At 41.5% G+C, this 15,636-nt stretch overlaps 1 protein-coding gene across 2 annotated transcripts in view; it reads right to left on the bottom strand.

Annotated features, from left to right (window-relative positions):
• Window positions 1-8,502: 8,502 nt before the first annotated feature.
• The window catches only part of SPATA6 (spermatogenesis associated 6), a 35,662-nt gene continuing 28,528 nt past the window's right edge, over window positions 8,503-15,636 (bottom strand). For both annotated transcript variants that reach the window (XM_054286091.1, XM_054286090.1), the window contains exons 12-13: window positions 12,481-12,548; window positions 8,503-8,734 (exon numbers count right to left, since the gene is read on the bottom strand). In XM_054286091.1, the coding sequence (XP_054142066.1) occupies window positions 8,554-8,734; window positions 12,481-12,548 (249 nt within the window). In that variant the 3' untranslated portion in view covers window positions 8,503-8,553. The remainder of the gene's footprint in view (window positions 8,735-12,480; window positions 12,549-15,636) is intronic.

The raw sequence follows: 15,636 nt of genomic DNA on the forward strand, positions 1-15,636 counted from the left end.
AAGAAACAAACTCACTAAATTTACATGGTTTAGTTTCCTTTCTTCTGCACTCTTGTCCAATTTTCCCTTCCCATCTTTCGATGGGAATAACAAAATAAAATAAAACATCAGTAATAATAAAAATATTAATTAATAAATTATAATAGTTTTAAAATAATAAAAAAATAAGAATAAATGAAATAATAATAGTAGTAATAGTAATAGTAATAATAGTAATAATAATAATAATAATAATAATAATATACACCTATTGGAAAGAACCTATCAGAATTCCCTTCCTACTGTTACTGGTATGGGTCTAAAATCTATCCAGGGGAGCCCCACAGACATCCAGAGGCTCTGTAATTCCTGCCTTGGGGTCCTGTATCACACCTGGAGCCACCCCCATGCCTTCCCTCCCTTTGTCTCACAGCAATCCCAGCAGCTGTGTGTGTCCCTGTCCAGCACAGCTCCCAGGGGTGACTGAAGCTGCTCCATCTGCCACAGGCTGGCACCCAGCTGCCAGTGCTGCCATCCCAGCACAGCCCAGGATCTCAGCAGCAGGAGCTGGAGTGCCAGGCAGTGCAGGATCACAGCCCTGCTGTCCAAGCAGGGCCAGATGGCACCACCATGCCAAGGACAACAAACAGTCAGTACACCCTCAGAGCCCGAAGCAAAGTCAGCCTCAGCTGCTGAGTTGGTGCCATTTCTGATGCCCAGGAACAAGCTGTTCCCAAAAAAACTGCAGGGGGCACTTGAACAACTGTGAGCCACAGGGTGTCCCTCAGGGAGTCCCTGTGCCACAGCAGCAGGGTGGAACAGTGCAAAACAGGAACATCTGCCCACACAACACCCAGTTCCTGCTCTGAGCTTTCTCTGCTGGACTGTGGTTGGGCTGCTTGACTGCACTGGGAACCAGGGGTGGAGATCATTGGGAATGGTTCCTATACCCCTCTCTGCTTTACACTAACCCAGCAACCTTTAATTCTTCATTTCTTTAATTCTTTATTTCTTTATTTCCGCAGGAAGGACCAGGGCAACCCAATAATTACTGCAGCATGTGTTCCAACCAGAAATGCTATTCTGTGACTTGCTCCTGTGGCTTCCACAAAAGCAGCATCCAGTTTAATATGTGAGACTCATAACCAGCTCACACAGTGCAATAGTTCACTTCAGTTTGAAGTAAAAAAATATTCTGCTGGAAGCACAGCAAGTAGCAGTGTCAATTTTTCATTAACCTACAGCCACTGTCTCTGTAGACTTACAGCTATGAGTAAGATTACTGTTATAATTTTTTCTGGTCCCTAAGGGAAGAGGAAAAAAAACTTCTCGAAACTTTTAAGATCATTAAAAATCCACCTTTAAATTGGAGGTAGTTTCAGTTTACTCTCATATTTCAAAATCAAATCTGAGCTGCAGCCTCACATCAAAGCAGAAATGTCAGTCGCTTTGTTTCTACTTCTGTGAAAGAACTTCCAGCTTATACACGAGTTGAATGCCAAGTAAATAGATTTTCCTGGGGAACAAAGGCAGCTTTCTTTTGTTTGTTTTAAACATATGTAAATAGAGTCCCAGGGGCTGAGCTGCCTGTCACTTCAACCAGGTTCACACTCATGTCACTCCAGCTGGTGATTTCCGACCGACCTCAGGTCAGGACTGCAGAAGTTTCCCTCCCCTCTCCTCCACAGCCACATCAAGCAGCTGCTCGTGCCCTTCCCCTCCAGCCTCACACCTCAGCAAACAGGAGGCAGAGAAGTATGGATTCCTTTTTTTGCCAGTTTCTTATTCTTTTGAGTTTGGCTTTGTTTTTAAGCTCTAGTTACAGAATCACAGAAATACTCTGGTCCTCTGTCAAAGCCACTGTAGTGGTTCTGAAATCTCTGGGCAGGGCAGAGCAGTGCCGGAAGCCCCTGGATATGGCCAGTGACCAGCTGGTGAATTAAATCCATGACACAAGCCATGGATTAAAGGCTGATGGCACCCACTGGTTCATAGTCAAGAAGATGGGGAGCAGGGAAGAAACAGGAATGGATTGGTAAGAAAAATGACCTTTTTTTTGGTTTTGTGTGTGTTTGCTTGAGCAGGAGGGCACCATCATTCTTGAGCTTTCTCTTTTCCAGGCACTTAACAAGTGGGGTGTGACCCTCACAGAGCCAGAAGACACCAAGGAGGAACGGGACCTCTCCACCTGCTCCTGCTCCAGAGCTTGGTGCCAACAACACTGAGGGCAGGCTTTGATCCTTGTATGAGCCACACACTTCAGAGCTGGCCTCAGTGGGTCTCGTGGGTCCCTTCCAGTTCAAAATATTCTGTGAAATCTACTCTTTTTTTTTTAATTTAAACCATCAGATCAGTGCAAAATTGAGCACTTTATGCTTTGTCATTTCCAAATGACTCAGGTTATATCTCAATCTTCAGTGAGGTTTTGGGTGTAAGACTGGGTAGCACTGAGGGATGCATCAATTTATAGGCTCTGCAAAAGCCGCAATTAAGGAAAATCCTCAAAAACACGAGAAACCTCAATTTTGATTGGCCACATTCCCATAACTTCTTGATAATTCAACTCACTCGAGTATTATTCAGTGTTTTCCCTCTCCCTGCTTTTTTTATCTCTTGACAAGTTTACAAAGAGAAGAATGGAGCCGAGCTGAGCTGCATTCCATCCAATCTGCTGCCTCCACAAACGGCAGAGAAGCTAAATGAAGCCCAGAACATATGGCACTGTGCTGACAGAGCTCCCAAACTGGTTCTGCATGAGCAACAAGGAACATCTTGAAACGCACAAGACATATGTGTTTTAGGAAGAAGATTGAAGTGTTTCATAATAAAACAGGACAAAGTGAAATACAAGTGCTGTATAAAATTTTAATTAAAAACTGGTTTTACCCCTCGACGTGAATATACAATATGTTTCCCAGATGGATTTCATATTTAAGTATTATCCAAACCAGAAACATAAATGAGACAAATAAAGCTTTCAAAAATGGCACAGAGGCTAAAATGTGTGTAAACACTAGATGACTGTGGTGAAAACAAGGCAGGCAGGGAAAGCAACCTCTTAGCAAGTGTTTACTACTGGAATCCTGAATGAAACAGTTCCTACAGCTACAGTCAGGGTGACAATACAAATACAAGCATTAGAATTCACCACCACTCAGTGATGTAAATGGTGCTTTTGTTACTCAGGAGCTGTCCAGGCTATTTCCTACACTGATAACTCATGGTATAGAAGTGCATAATTCATGGCATGACACTCTCTGTTCCCAGGCTCCTACCCTGCTCTGTGGGAAGCTCTCTTCATTCCATGCCATCAGCTCCACAGGGCTGTGCAAAGGCCTGGCCACAGAACAGAATCTTTGTGCTGTCTCCTCAGGATCAGCAAATCCTTATGATCCAGGAGGGATGTTGTTTTGCAGCAGCAAACTCCCTTCCCCGAGGAGGTGAGAAGGTGGCTCAGATCCCACTGCTCAGGCTGCAGGAGCTCTCTGCTGGGCCAGAGGCAATCACCCGGAATTGAAGGGAAATGCACACCAAGAAAAAGCACAATCTCCACATAGATCAAGCACAGAGAAAGATTACAGTTCCTTTATGCTGCCATCCAGACAAATTATCACCACACTTCAGAGAATTTCTCACAAAGATAAAATGGTAACAAACCCCATGCCTTTGGCAAGCCAACACTGATAAAAGGAGCCACAGCCACATCTTTGAAAGGCTTTGGTTGATGATGTTTTGAATTCCATGGGGAAAGCAGCAGAAGCCAACAGTAATCAAGGGGGCTTGTGCTTAATAGCTCCTGTGCAATGGGAACAGGAATATTGGGGGCTTCAATCACTTCCCACAAGGCTGCTGCATTTGTTGGAACTGAAAGGAACTGGGCAAAGAGCAATTCCCTGCTGCTCCCAGAGACATCACCCAAGGCAGACACCCCTTCTGTCAGGGAGGCAGCTCATCAAGATCAGCCCTAGAAGTGCTGTCCTCTCCCAGCTTAAAGTGTTCTCACTGGCACCAAGAGGCTCAATTTCATTGATTTGAGTTTCCTCAAATTCCTTGATTACCAAACAAATCTCATGAGAAATTCTCAGCATCCTGATAATGATCACTCCCATGACCACTGGAGTAATTAACACCATGGCCTTTCCTGTGACCCAGAGATTCCACATTACCAGATTTATGCAGCAAGAGACTACTGTTAAAAAGCTGAGAATTTTGCTGCATAGTTCAGTGTTTCAGAAAACATTTCAAGCTTAAAAATTGGGAAGAGCAGAATTATGTACCAAATGATTCCTCATACATGGAGTGGGAAGGCAGAGATTCCTTCCAGCTTTCTCTGACAAACCCATGGCACACCACACAAAATTTCCCACTGTCACATTGCACCCTTTGTTCCTGGGGAGAGGATGAGGATAAATGATGTGAGAGATGTTAACAGTGCTGGTTAGTACACAGAGCAAACAGCACTAGGGAATCAGGATGAAAAACATAATTTATATTTTAAAAAAGATAAAAAAGGTATCATAAGAGCAATCAGTGTGAGGATATGAACCTGGATCATGCAGGAGACAGAAGCTGAGCAAGATACCAACTGCAAAGATTAGCTCCGAAGAGCACATGTAGTAAAGCAGCTCATTATCTTTTCTAGTCCTCTCTGATCAAGATAGAAATCTATTAAATCTGATTAAGATTTGTTTAATAATTGTCTGATTAAAACATAATAAACCTGGGAAAATTAAAATAAAGCCTTTTTAGTAACCTAGAGATGAGATGGGACTTTTCAGCCAGGCTTCCATAAAATAATTTCTTTAACATTCACCTCAGGATCCCAAAGCACTTCACAGTCATTTAATTAAGCTTCAACAGAGCACAAACTCCCCATTTTACAGCTGAGGTAACAATGAGAAGGAGTTTGGAAAGGAGTATTTAATACTGAGCCGAGCTAAATGTTCTGTTATTTTACCCCAAAAATAGATTCTGAACATCTCCAGGTAGATTTTTTTCTCCCCTGATAATTTTGGCAGCCTCTGAAGTAACAGTAAAATTCAAACATGTGATGCACAGTCTGAAGAACAGCCCCCATCACTTCCCAAGCTGCTCAGCTTTGGAGCATAAACACTGTTCCCCATCCATCTCACAAAGCTGCTCCTACCTGTTCCCATCACTCCAGCCATCCCTATGCTTCTTATCCTCAGCGGAGCAATTTAAGCTTCTCTTCCTCCAAGTCAAAAACTTAGATAAAGCAAATCATTAAAGAGTTTGACATTTTTGCCTTTAATTCACATCAGGTCAATGGCTTAGTGATTTCCAAAGCAGCTGCTGTCAGCCAAGGATGGATTTGCATTTCTTCTGAACACAGGCAGGCAGTTTGTCTAAAGCCAGCCCAAGATCCCAAACTGCACCAAGTTATTCATAGGAGGGATGGAAGGGAGCAAGTAGGAAGCAGAGTCTGACTCACTAAACTGAAAGTGATTAAAATATTGCACTGATTGCATCCTGCAAGCATCACTGGATGCTGAACAGCTTTTGGTGAGAACACCCGTGGGTTATAATAACTTGGGGAGGGCAAGAGAGACACAGACTCCACAGAAAAGCACCAATTCACTCCTCATCTGGCCCATTATTGCCAGATTTGAGTAGGCAGCTCTCCTTTAGGAGCTAAAATGACAGGGGTGGAATTATGCCATCCCACTGTCACTGGAACTTTGTGGATGGCAAAAGATAAGGAAGGAGCACAGAAAATTCTATTTAAAGCTCCACTCAGGCACCTAGAAATTTGCATTTGACAGAAGGAATTTAAATTGTATTAGAAGGCAAGGTGCACGAAACAATTAGAGCTTTTTGCTGTGCTGGTTCAGTGCCTGAACCTCCTCTCCTCCCAGGGCAGAGCAGCAGCCATGCTCTGAGCTGTGAGTGCTGGCAGGGCCACCTGAGCAAACAGGGAAAGGGAAAATGCTCTGAAAACAAAGTGCCTTGAAGGTATTGGGACAGATCAGAGTAACTTGGGTCCAAAGTCACATTCCAGAGGAAAGTTTTCCATTTACCAAACTGGATTTCCAGCACAATGCTTGGAAGAGAACACTCTTTGACCCAGACCCAGGAGAGGAACATCTCCTGCAGCAGCTGATTCAGAGAGACACTGAACACACATTTCCCTCCCAGCTGGAGCAGGGCCAGAGGAACTCAGTCTGTCTGCTCCATTTCATGTTATGTTGCAGAAGAAGGCCACACTGAGAATATTCATACTGGTCAAAATTCAATAATGACATTTTTTCCCCCATCCAATTTTCACCTTTGCTGAAAAATTTTTAATCTTTGATGAGAACTGAAGGTTGCCATATTACCATATGCTTCCTTTTTTAGCTAGGGAATCAAATAGATATCCTCCAGCCATTCCTTGGACCCTTTGAAAGCACCACCTTGCTATTTTATAGTGGCCCCCAACCTTTCTCATCCCCTTGTGTACTCAGTTCATGGCAAATTGTGTCCTTCATCAAACACACAGAAAAACCCCACAACAATCCCTCAGCATTCAGGCCTTCTCACACAGTGAACAGACAGGACTGAAATCTGCTGGATTGCTGGGGAGGGAAAAATCAAAGAGGTTTTCTATGTCAGGGAGCCAGATCAGGCCAAAGGGGAGCAGCCAATCTTCAGAAGACTAACTTTTACTCAGCTGTGACACTTGGGAGGGAATGCACAGAGAATACTGAATGAAAACTGCAGGAGAACACTGCATCTTATGGCTCAAAGACATACAGGAAACGGCAAAACCCTTCAGGATTCACCAGATTAATTTTACACCAAAAGCTTGGAAAGTATTTCTCAGAATCTGCCCCACCTATTTAGGATCTACTTCAATACACCCACTCCTCTGAGCAGGAAGAAAACTATTCCTTTGTGGACAAACATGGGGTCACTGGAGAGGGCAGTGAACACCAGGAGCTGGCAGCACAACCGTCCATGGCCTCCATGCCTTCAGGGACACAGCTTGGGCAAGTTCTACTTTTCCCTTCTGCAATAAAAAGTGTCCTGGTAGCTCAGAGAGTGACTCAGCACTTCTCCATGTCATGACAGGGTGCCACTAATGCCCTGTGAAAGCACTAATGTGCTAAATGGCAGCAGGGACAGGAAGTTATCAGTGTTAATCCACTTCAACTTGTCCAACAGTTACAAGAAATAGAAATGTCTGTATGTGAGACACTTCCTCTGAGAGTGCCCTTGCCTGAAACAGCAGCACACAGCCCCTCCACGTGCTCTCCCACCAGCAGAATTGCTCACCAACTGCTCTCTCGAATCAATTATGTTGTCTCAGCATTAAAGGAGGGAAGGCAGAATAGACTGACTTTTTGTTTATGTAGGCATGCTGGCAGGTTCCAGTCATATGTTGTGCCATCTGTACTGCTAGCTTTATCCTCTCTCTCATCACAACAGGTAAAATGGCATCGGTGGAGCTGCCTGTGTTTGCTCAGAGACGGAGGCAGCCAGAACAGGCATTTGTTTTTTTCCTCATTCTGGGGGGAAGCAGGAGATGGACACTCTTGCCCTTTTAAAACATTCAGCTTTTCAATGGATGGGCAATTTGCCCTGGTCTGCTAATGTGGGATCTGCTCAGTGCAAGGCTGAAAAGGTTCCATCCCTGGGGAAAGCATCGAACTGCTGATGAACATTTGGTGGCCTTTAGCAAAAACGAAGTGATTGCTGCCAACGGGATCCCAGCAGACCGGGAAGGACAGGCTCCAAATTAGGTGGGATTGTGATGCAGGAATTTCAGGAGGCCTGTACAGAACACAAGGAGCTTGCTGACTAGCTCTGGTCTTTCTCCCTGCACAGTTCTTTCTTATTCATATTTTTAAAATGACAAGTGTATTGGCAAATGTCATGGCTGCGTTTAGGAGAACGTGGAAACTTTCAAATGCAAAGGCTGTGTGAGGATGACCTTTCATCTCACACAAAGGCTGCTGGGCTGGGTGGTTTTCTTTTAAAATCTCACAGTATTAGAAGACTTGTGACTAAAGGTGCTCAAAATTACTTCAAATCCATGCCTATGGATCCTACAGTACCAAAGTTTGTGCCATTCTTCAAAATAATTCAAAGGCAATTACCTGGAAAACAATTCTCTTTGTCCTAGGTGGGTCACTTTTAAACCAACATATTCACCTTCCTCTTTGAGTCCCCCCTCTGCCCACCAGGACATATTGCTTCTTCAACCAATTCTGTTAAAGTTGCTAAATAGATTTAGATATTTAATGAGAACTGGCTGCAGCTAAAACCTGAGTTGATGTCACACAGGAATGTCCAGCAGATATTTTAGTCTTCAAATGACTCTATGCTCAGAGTCTCAAAGGAGCAACACCATCTTGCTTAATTGTAGAGGGGATTTTTTTTGTTAGGGATTATTGTTTCTTTTTCTGGGAGTGAAATGTAATTATTTCCTTTTTTCAGCCCAGGCCAAATCCCCATTTCTCCAAAACCCTGCCTACCCATAAGACAGCTTAAAAAATAGAGTACAAATACTGTTGTATAAAAATAGGTTTAGTTTCAAATACTATATACTATGCATTTTCAGGTGAGTTACTTTCAGGAATGTGTTTTGTGATCTGAAACAGCACCAGCAGTTTTTTCATACATCTCTCTATATATTTTTGCAAGACTCTCCTCCAAGATTGCTCTGTGAGGCTTCTCTTTGTACACAGCTGCAGGACCAGGCCAACGTTCACCACTATCCAGGAGAACAGGAGTGCTCTGCTGCACTGGAGAACTGTCAGAGGAAAGAAGATAAGAAACAATGATCAAAGCAAGATATGGAAGAGGAATCAGTGGCACAAAACCAGCAGAAATACCAATGTAGAGCTGCTGAGCATGGATTACCTTCCACAAACCAAATAAAATTGCACTGCAGCTACTTTTAAGAAATGGGAACCACCCACATCCCCCCCAATGTTATTCATTCACACAAATCCTCCCCCACTTATCTGAGTACACTTTGTAATGCCCCCAAATAGAATTACTTTTCAGAGAACCTGCAGTAATTTTGCTGTATTTTTGCAGGCTCTGTGACTAGGCAAGAGCACCACAGTAGGACTTTTGTGTTCTTTGAAGGTGAAATTGTAACCACAAGCAGCTATTTCAATATGAAGACAATCTATCAGGGGGATATTAAATAACTGTGGTTGCAGCTGTAAAGTGCCCTATTGGAAGCATCATGGATTAAGTTTTCTACCAACTACATTTTGATATAGTGGCAATCCAGGGTTCCTTCCCCACCCCATCTTCTGTGTCACTGTTTTAATACTAAACACAAATGCAGGCTCATCTTTCAGTTGCTTTGAGAAATTATTCCTGAGATCTATGAAGTGAAATTTATACTCTGCAAATCATTACAAAACACTGACAAGTCTGAGTAGTTTATATCTCAACATCATGACTATCTGCTTCCTCTTGACACTTTCCAAACAAAGGTTTGTGTCATATAATTAAATGAGCAATTTCCCTGTAATAAAGCATGAAACAAGAAGCTCAAAAATCATCAGAAAAAAATTACAACTGAGATGACATTTTTCACATCTGCTCAGAGATTTAGGCACTTAAGACACTTAAAAATTAGGACTGAGTTATCTTCAGCTTTTGCAAATGTTCTCTGGGAAATGAAACTGGAAATGTGAAGTTTAAGGTGACCATCTTCACTTAGGAAATGGATTACATTTCACAGGGAAGCTTTACAGCTTCTTATATACATGTCATTTATGAATGGTGGTGTCTTCTGCAATCAAACCAGTATTTAAAACTTCATCCTCAAGCTAGTATCAGCCAACATATGACAAAATTGAAAGAAACCTTAGGCCACACCCATGAATACATGTATTCAGCTGCATCAAAACACAAGGTTTTCATCTGAAGAACAGAAAAGGGGAAGAAGAGGAAGATGTAGGATCAGTTTTCTAAATTCACATCTCTAAGCTTCTACTGTCCCATGGAAAAAAAACAGAAGGAACAACTTTTGCTTTTAAATTTCTTACATTCAAATATTAGGGTGATGCCAACCTACACCAAACAAAACAAGACCTCTTGCATGGCTCCAACATTAAAAAGAGAGGAAGGCCATGTTCACACTTATTCAAACAGGCTCCATCATTTAAAGTCAGTCAATGGCATGGAGCAAATTTAAACCTGTTTATCATCCTGAGATAATTGTGCCTCACAGTTTGGACACAAAGAAACCAAACTACCAACCAAAATCAATACAGCAGCTATACAGGCCTGTGTCAAATGGCCTGTAGACAAGTCAGCACCCTGGGGACTCATCAACAACTGCAGTTTCACCTTCTCCTTCCTGCAGTTTGTGGTACCTCACTTCTGATGGAGAATTCTCAGGCCAACAAGCAGAAACAGCACTTGTAACTATACAACAAAAAGCTCTGACACTCTTTTCCTTGGAATCCATTTCCAGCAGCAGCTTTGTGCTTTTCTTCTCCCAAAAGCTGAATTTACCTCAAGACACTCAAACCTCAACACTTTAATTGCAGTAAAGACTCAAAAGTCAACGGTAAGTTCTACAAGTTCCTTATTCTGGTACTGAAAAAGACTTGTAAAAAGGCTTAATTTCCCCTTCTCTTTTTGGAGAGGTTGTGTGTTTTCATGCATTTCCATTAGCCAGCCCCTTGTGCATGAGATACCTGGACAAAGCTACAGTCAAGGTAGGGAAGATTCTCTCTCCTGTCTCAACTGGAAACCAGCTGACAACCTGAGCTAAGCAATCTGGGAATTACACTCACAAATCATATTAACAGCAGGATTTCTGCACGCAACTCCCTGCTCTGAAATACCTGTCATATGCTTTTGTTCCCTCATACATCTCCTTTAAGAGTCCCAGAAGTTCTTTTCTGAGTGAATCATATACTAAATATTTCACAAAACACAGACCTTTTCCTTACTCCCAGCGGTTTTCAATCATCCATCCACTTTACTGCCAGCACTTGGTCGACAGTACCCTGTCCTCCCATGAACTCTGTCTCTGTCCTTGCATCCTGTTTATGAGCACTGTGGCAAGCACTCAGCAATGTGACTGTCCTCGAGGCCTTTATGTCTCACCCCCAGTGCTGCTGGCCTCTAAACAAAGAGCAGTCCTTTCCCAGCCCAAGTGCCACACTTCATATCCCATCACTTCAGGATTCGGGAGTATTAAGGTTTATTTTCCATTCTTTTTCATGGTCTGCAGTTTCAGCGTAAATCTCCAAGTCCCAAAGCTGCCTCAAAACAAAAACTTGCACTTTCTCTCTCACAAACACATCCTAAACAATTTAATTGCCCCAGCTGTCAGGACAAAGGATAAGGGAGCAGAAAGGCTACACAGAATACAGGAGTGAGCACAGTACAGGAGACACAACTGCAGGAGCAACTTCACAACCATATGGAAGTTGGAGTAATCCCTTGCACAGAGGGGATTACAAATCACAGGGATTTTTAAAGAAGACAGCAAATCAGAAATGAACTTTTTGGAGCTTATAAATTTCAAGAAGAAGTTTGTTATGGAACCCATATTGAAATATCCTCCTTTCAGGTATATACAGTGGTGATTAGGGGTGCCATTGCTAGAAAACAGTGTGTGATAATTAACTCTCAAAATAAAGCCTTTTCTAATGGCAACACCTCTCAAATATAGCACCACAGTTCTAGGACTTCTCCCTTAATATAAAGAAAATCAGAAAAGCCATAGGAGCCCAAAAAAGACTTCCAATACTTAGTATCTTTCCTCCAATAGGTATCCAATACATGGTATAAAATACTGTGTGCATACACACAGAACATCAGTATTGGTAACTTCTACTACAGAAGTAATCAAAATCAATTTAATTGGTATCTTATAAGTAAATCATCAAATTAAAACCTGGTCATGTATGTGAGGAGCACACAGAGTAATTAATGTACAAAAACCAGGTTTATAAGATCTCAGGTTTCCAAGAAAGCTTCTGAAATACAGCATGCTGAATCACTAAACTATACCATATAAATTTGCTGTATTTTTTGGAAAATGCTTTTCTTTTCCAAATGTCTGTTTTGCCAAAAAAACCAAAAACAACAACAAAAAAAGGACAATCCAAAAGCTGAGCCTCAAACCATATTACTAAATAAACTTAAATTTATTTTTGCACTCCCATAGTTTTAAAGGAAAAATAACCAAGTGATTATTTTAAAAGTGACATTTGCCCTCTGGATGACAAATTCCAAAAACATCTGCCCAAGAATCATTTTTATAGCCAAGTCCAGTTCCAAACCCAGTGTTTTATGAAGACTATACTGACACAGTGCCAAACAACATCAAAGGCACAATTAATTTAAGTGTATTTTGCTTTTAGGTGAGAAAGCTTAGTATGAGTAACACCTCCTGAAACCTTTTCCCTGTGCAATACAGGACAAAGCACAAAATGGGAAGAGGAATTTGTAGCTAAATGTAAAGGGCAATATTGAGTATGATTGTTTTGGCTTGGTCAGAAAAAAACTCCATACCTGCTCCGCAGCTCACTCACAGTTAAGGGCTTATTATCTGTAGGTTCTCTTGTCTGAGGCAAATCATCCTAAAAAAACCCAGAAATCAAATTCTCATTACCTTGGTTTTTGATTACAGTGATCTCATTTCAAAAATACTTTCTTTCCATTTAGAGGACTATTAAAGTGCTTACATTTCTTGGGGGAGAAAGGGACAAAGTGTAATGAGCCAAATGCCATTTATGAACACTTTTAATTAAGTTCAGCACAATTCAGCTAATAATTTTCAGGTAATAAACTGGAAAGAATTTCTAGACAGTGTAGATCTAGAGAACTATGCAGACAGCAAAAGCTTCAATAAACCCCAATAAACACATTGGCAAAATGCTACGAAACCTACTACTTACTGCTTTTGTGTTCCTTGCAGGAAAGGGGAAAAAACACCTAAAACATAATATGTTATCTATCTCATGTGTTTTACAAGGCAGAAGCATTGCACACATTTCAATTCTTGAATTTCATATCCAAGGTTGAATACATGCTTACTGAACTTTAAAAAAATATCTGATACACTTAATGACCCTTCAGTCAGGTATTCTCAGTTGCTAGAATGCAGTTTTACTTCCCAAATGCTATCTAGACATTAATTAACCCAAATTTGCCCTCTTAAGTAAGAAAGAAACAAAACACCCATGTGGAGGGAGCCAGCTGCTCACCTGAGATGGGATGGTAGAAATTCCAGCACACACAATCACGTTCACTCTACTCTGAAGTGCAAAGACCCTGCTTAAGGGGTGATATTAAGGGATGCTTTCAGCACAAGTCAATTGCTGTAAGGATTACTAAACAAAGTCATCTTTCATGCTATAGGAGAAATACTTGGAAAAAAGACTGCAGTAAAAATAATCACACTTGCTGGCAACACAGAACTGGGAGAAAAGACAATAAATATAGTGGTAGATGGCAATAAGATGCAGAGCAAGCTGAACAGCAGCATATGGATGAGGAAAAACCTGAGAGAATTTATTGTGGTGAAATACAAGGTAATAAGTGTGTTTGTAAACAGGAGAGCTCTCTTCCTTCAGCAGTCACAGACTACAAAGCACTGAGGAGGAAATGGGGTACAGTGGTAAATAAAATAAAATTCTGCAGCATTTGCCAGAGGCAAATTATGTTCTGGAAAGCAAAAAAAGGATGGAAACATTATAATACTGTCACAATGTCACAGCAGAAGGGTACAGTGGACACCCCAAGGAATCTGCAGCAGGGCTCCAGTCACACTATTTTGCAGAGCAATATGAAAATGAAATTTTGGAAGACACAGCTGTATGCTTCCGGGAATGGTTATTCAGTATTAGGCTCTTTGGAGTGGAACAGAATAAGAGGTACTTTTTAACCTTTCAAAGTTTGAAGAAGATCTAGATTGGAGCCAGAATGTGCTCACCACATTGCCAGTACACTTGCTTTACTACTCCCTCACTTTCAAGATGACCAATTTACCTCAGCCATCTGCTGAGCAACACCATAGCCTCGATTTTGGGCCATGTGGGGAAGCACAACCTATCTTGGTGTATTTTAAAGCACTCACTGCAAGGATATATTTTTTTTTCTTTTTTGATTAGGTCAGCTGCTGTTAGCACAGCTTTCATGAGCCAGCTCTATACAACTATCTGACACCACACGACTTCTCTGTAGCATCCTTCCCTTCCTTTTGCTCAGTGGAAGAAAAGTGAGAAAAATGGTCCTTTGCCAACACTGGGTAATTAAATACCCTAATAGCCGGATTTTTCTAGGGCAGAAACACAAGGTTTTCCAACAGAAGAGGACACAGTATCATCTCTGCTTATTAATCCCTGTGAGGATTCAGCAAGTGTTTGATTCTGGAAGTGACAAGGTGAATCAAGAGAGAGCCAACAGAAAATAACACAATTCAAGAATTCCACCACAATGTATACAGAGTCTTTTTGACTGTATGGAGAGACCATGTAACCAATCATCCAACTCTCCTTATCATAAAGTCATGGTTTACTGTCTGAGGAAAGCAGTCAAGAACCACTGCAGATTGTTCAGGCTGTGCAAATGTTCATTACATGTAGGTGTTGGACTATCAGGAAATCCAGTTTGTCATCTAAATTTCAGTGAAACATCAGGGGAGCATTTGACATGATTTGTACCTATTCTGAGTGGCTGAAACAGAAAAATGTCATGGGAATCTTCTATTTGAGAGGCAGCAGCTCACAAAATCATAACATTCATATAATAACTCAGGGAGGTACAGCATGAACTAGATCAAACAATCTTAGTATGGATGAGACAAGGTCTTCCTGAGTTAAAAACAAAACCCACAACAACTAAGCTGAAAATGAACATTGAACAGAAATGAAAAAATAATCAGATTAAGCGAAAATGAGGTGAGACAATGTAGCAAATGTAGCTGCCCAACATGGCTAAATCTGGGGGCATAAATAAACAAGCAAGCAAACAACTAAATAAATAAATGGCTTCAGAGTGAAGACAGATGTTTTCAATCCATCTTTCAGGACTGGATCAAGACAACAAAGATCACTTCTGCCCTGGGTTTCCTGCAGCCAGTGGAGTTCCCCATCCCAGCCAGCTGCACCTGCCCTTGCTGCGGGAAATGTGAGGGGGGGACATCAGGGCATCATCTCACACTTTCTATCCCACTCCCACTGATACAGGGAACTGCAGCTGAGGGGAAAGGTGGACAGCTGGGGACAGTAGCAACTTAAAATTGTACCAATATTCAAAAGCATATTTCTATCAACATTCCATTTTCTAAGAGAGAAACTGAGGCAAAAAAAGATGTCTTTCTCCACTTTGGGAGACTTATATCTCTTCTAACCCATCAATAACATTTCTGAGTTAGACTGCCAGAGCTCCTCATCATCTTATATCATAATCATCATTATGATCATTGTATCATAATCATCTCTCATCCTTACAACCTTTTTATCCTACCTTTCTTTTGCCTCACCTCACACTCAGGATTCTAAATTCTCTGCAGATGAACAATCTTCTTATTCAGCTGGTACAATGCTCAGGCATTTTTTTGAGAAACTGTGTTTCTCAAAATCACAATAGGAAAAAATTTGTCTGTCTAAAACCACACCTCAAAATTTCATCAAAGGTAAAATACTCTGTTCCTGGGTGTAATCT

The sequence above is a fragment of the Melozone crissalis genome, unplaced genomic scaffold, assembly GCF_028551555.1.
Source record: "Melozone crissalis strain CALT ecotype California unplaced genomic scaffold, PUWL_Pcris_2 ptg000045l_1, whole genome shotgun sequence".
In the NCBI taxonomy this organism is placed as follows: domain Eukaryota; kingdom Metazoa; phylum Chordata; class Aves; order Passeriformes; family Passerellidae; genus Melozone; species Melozone crissalis.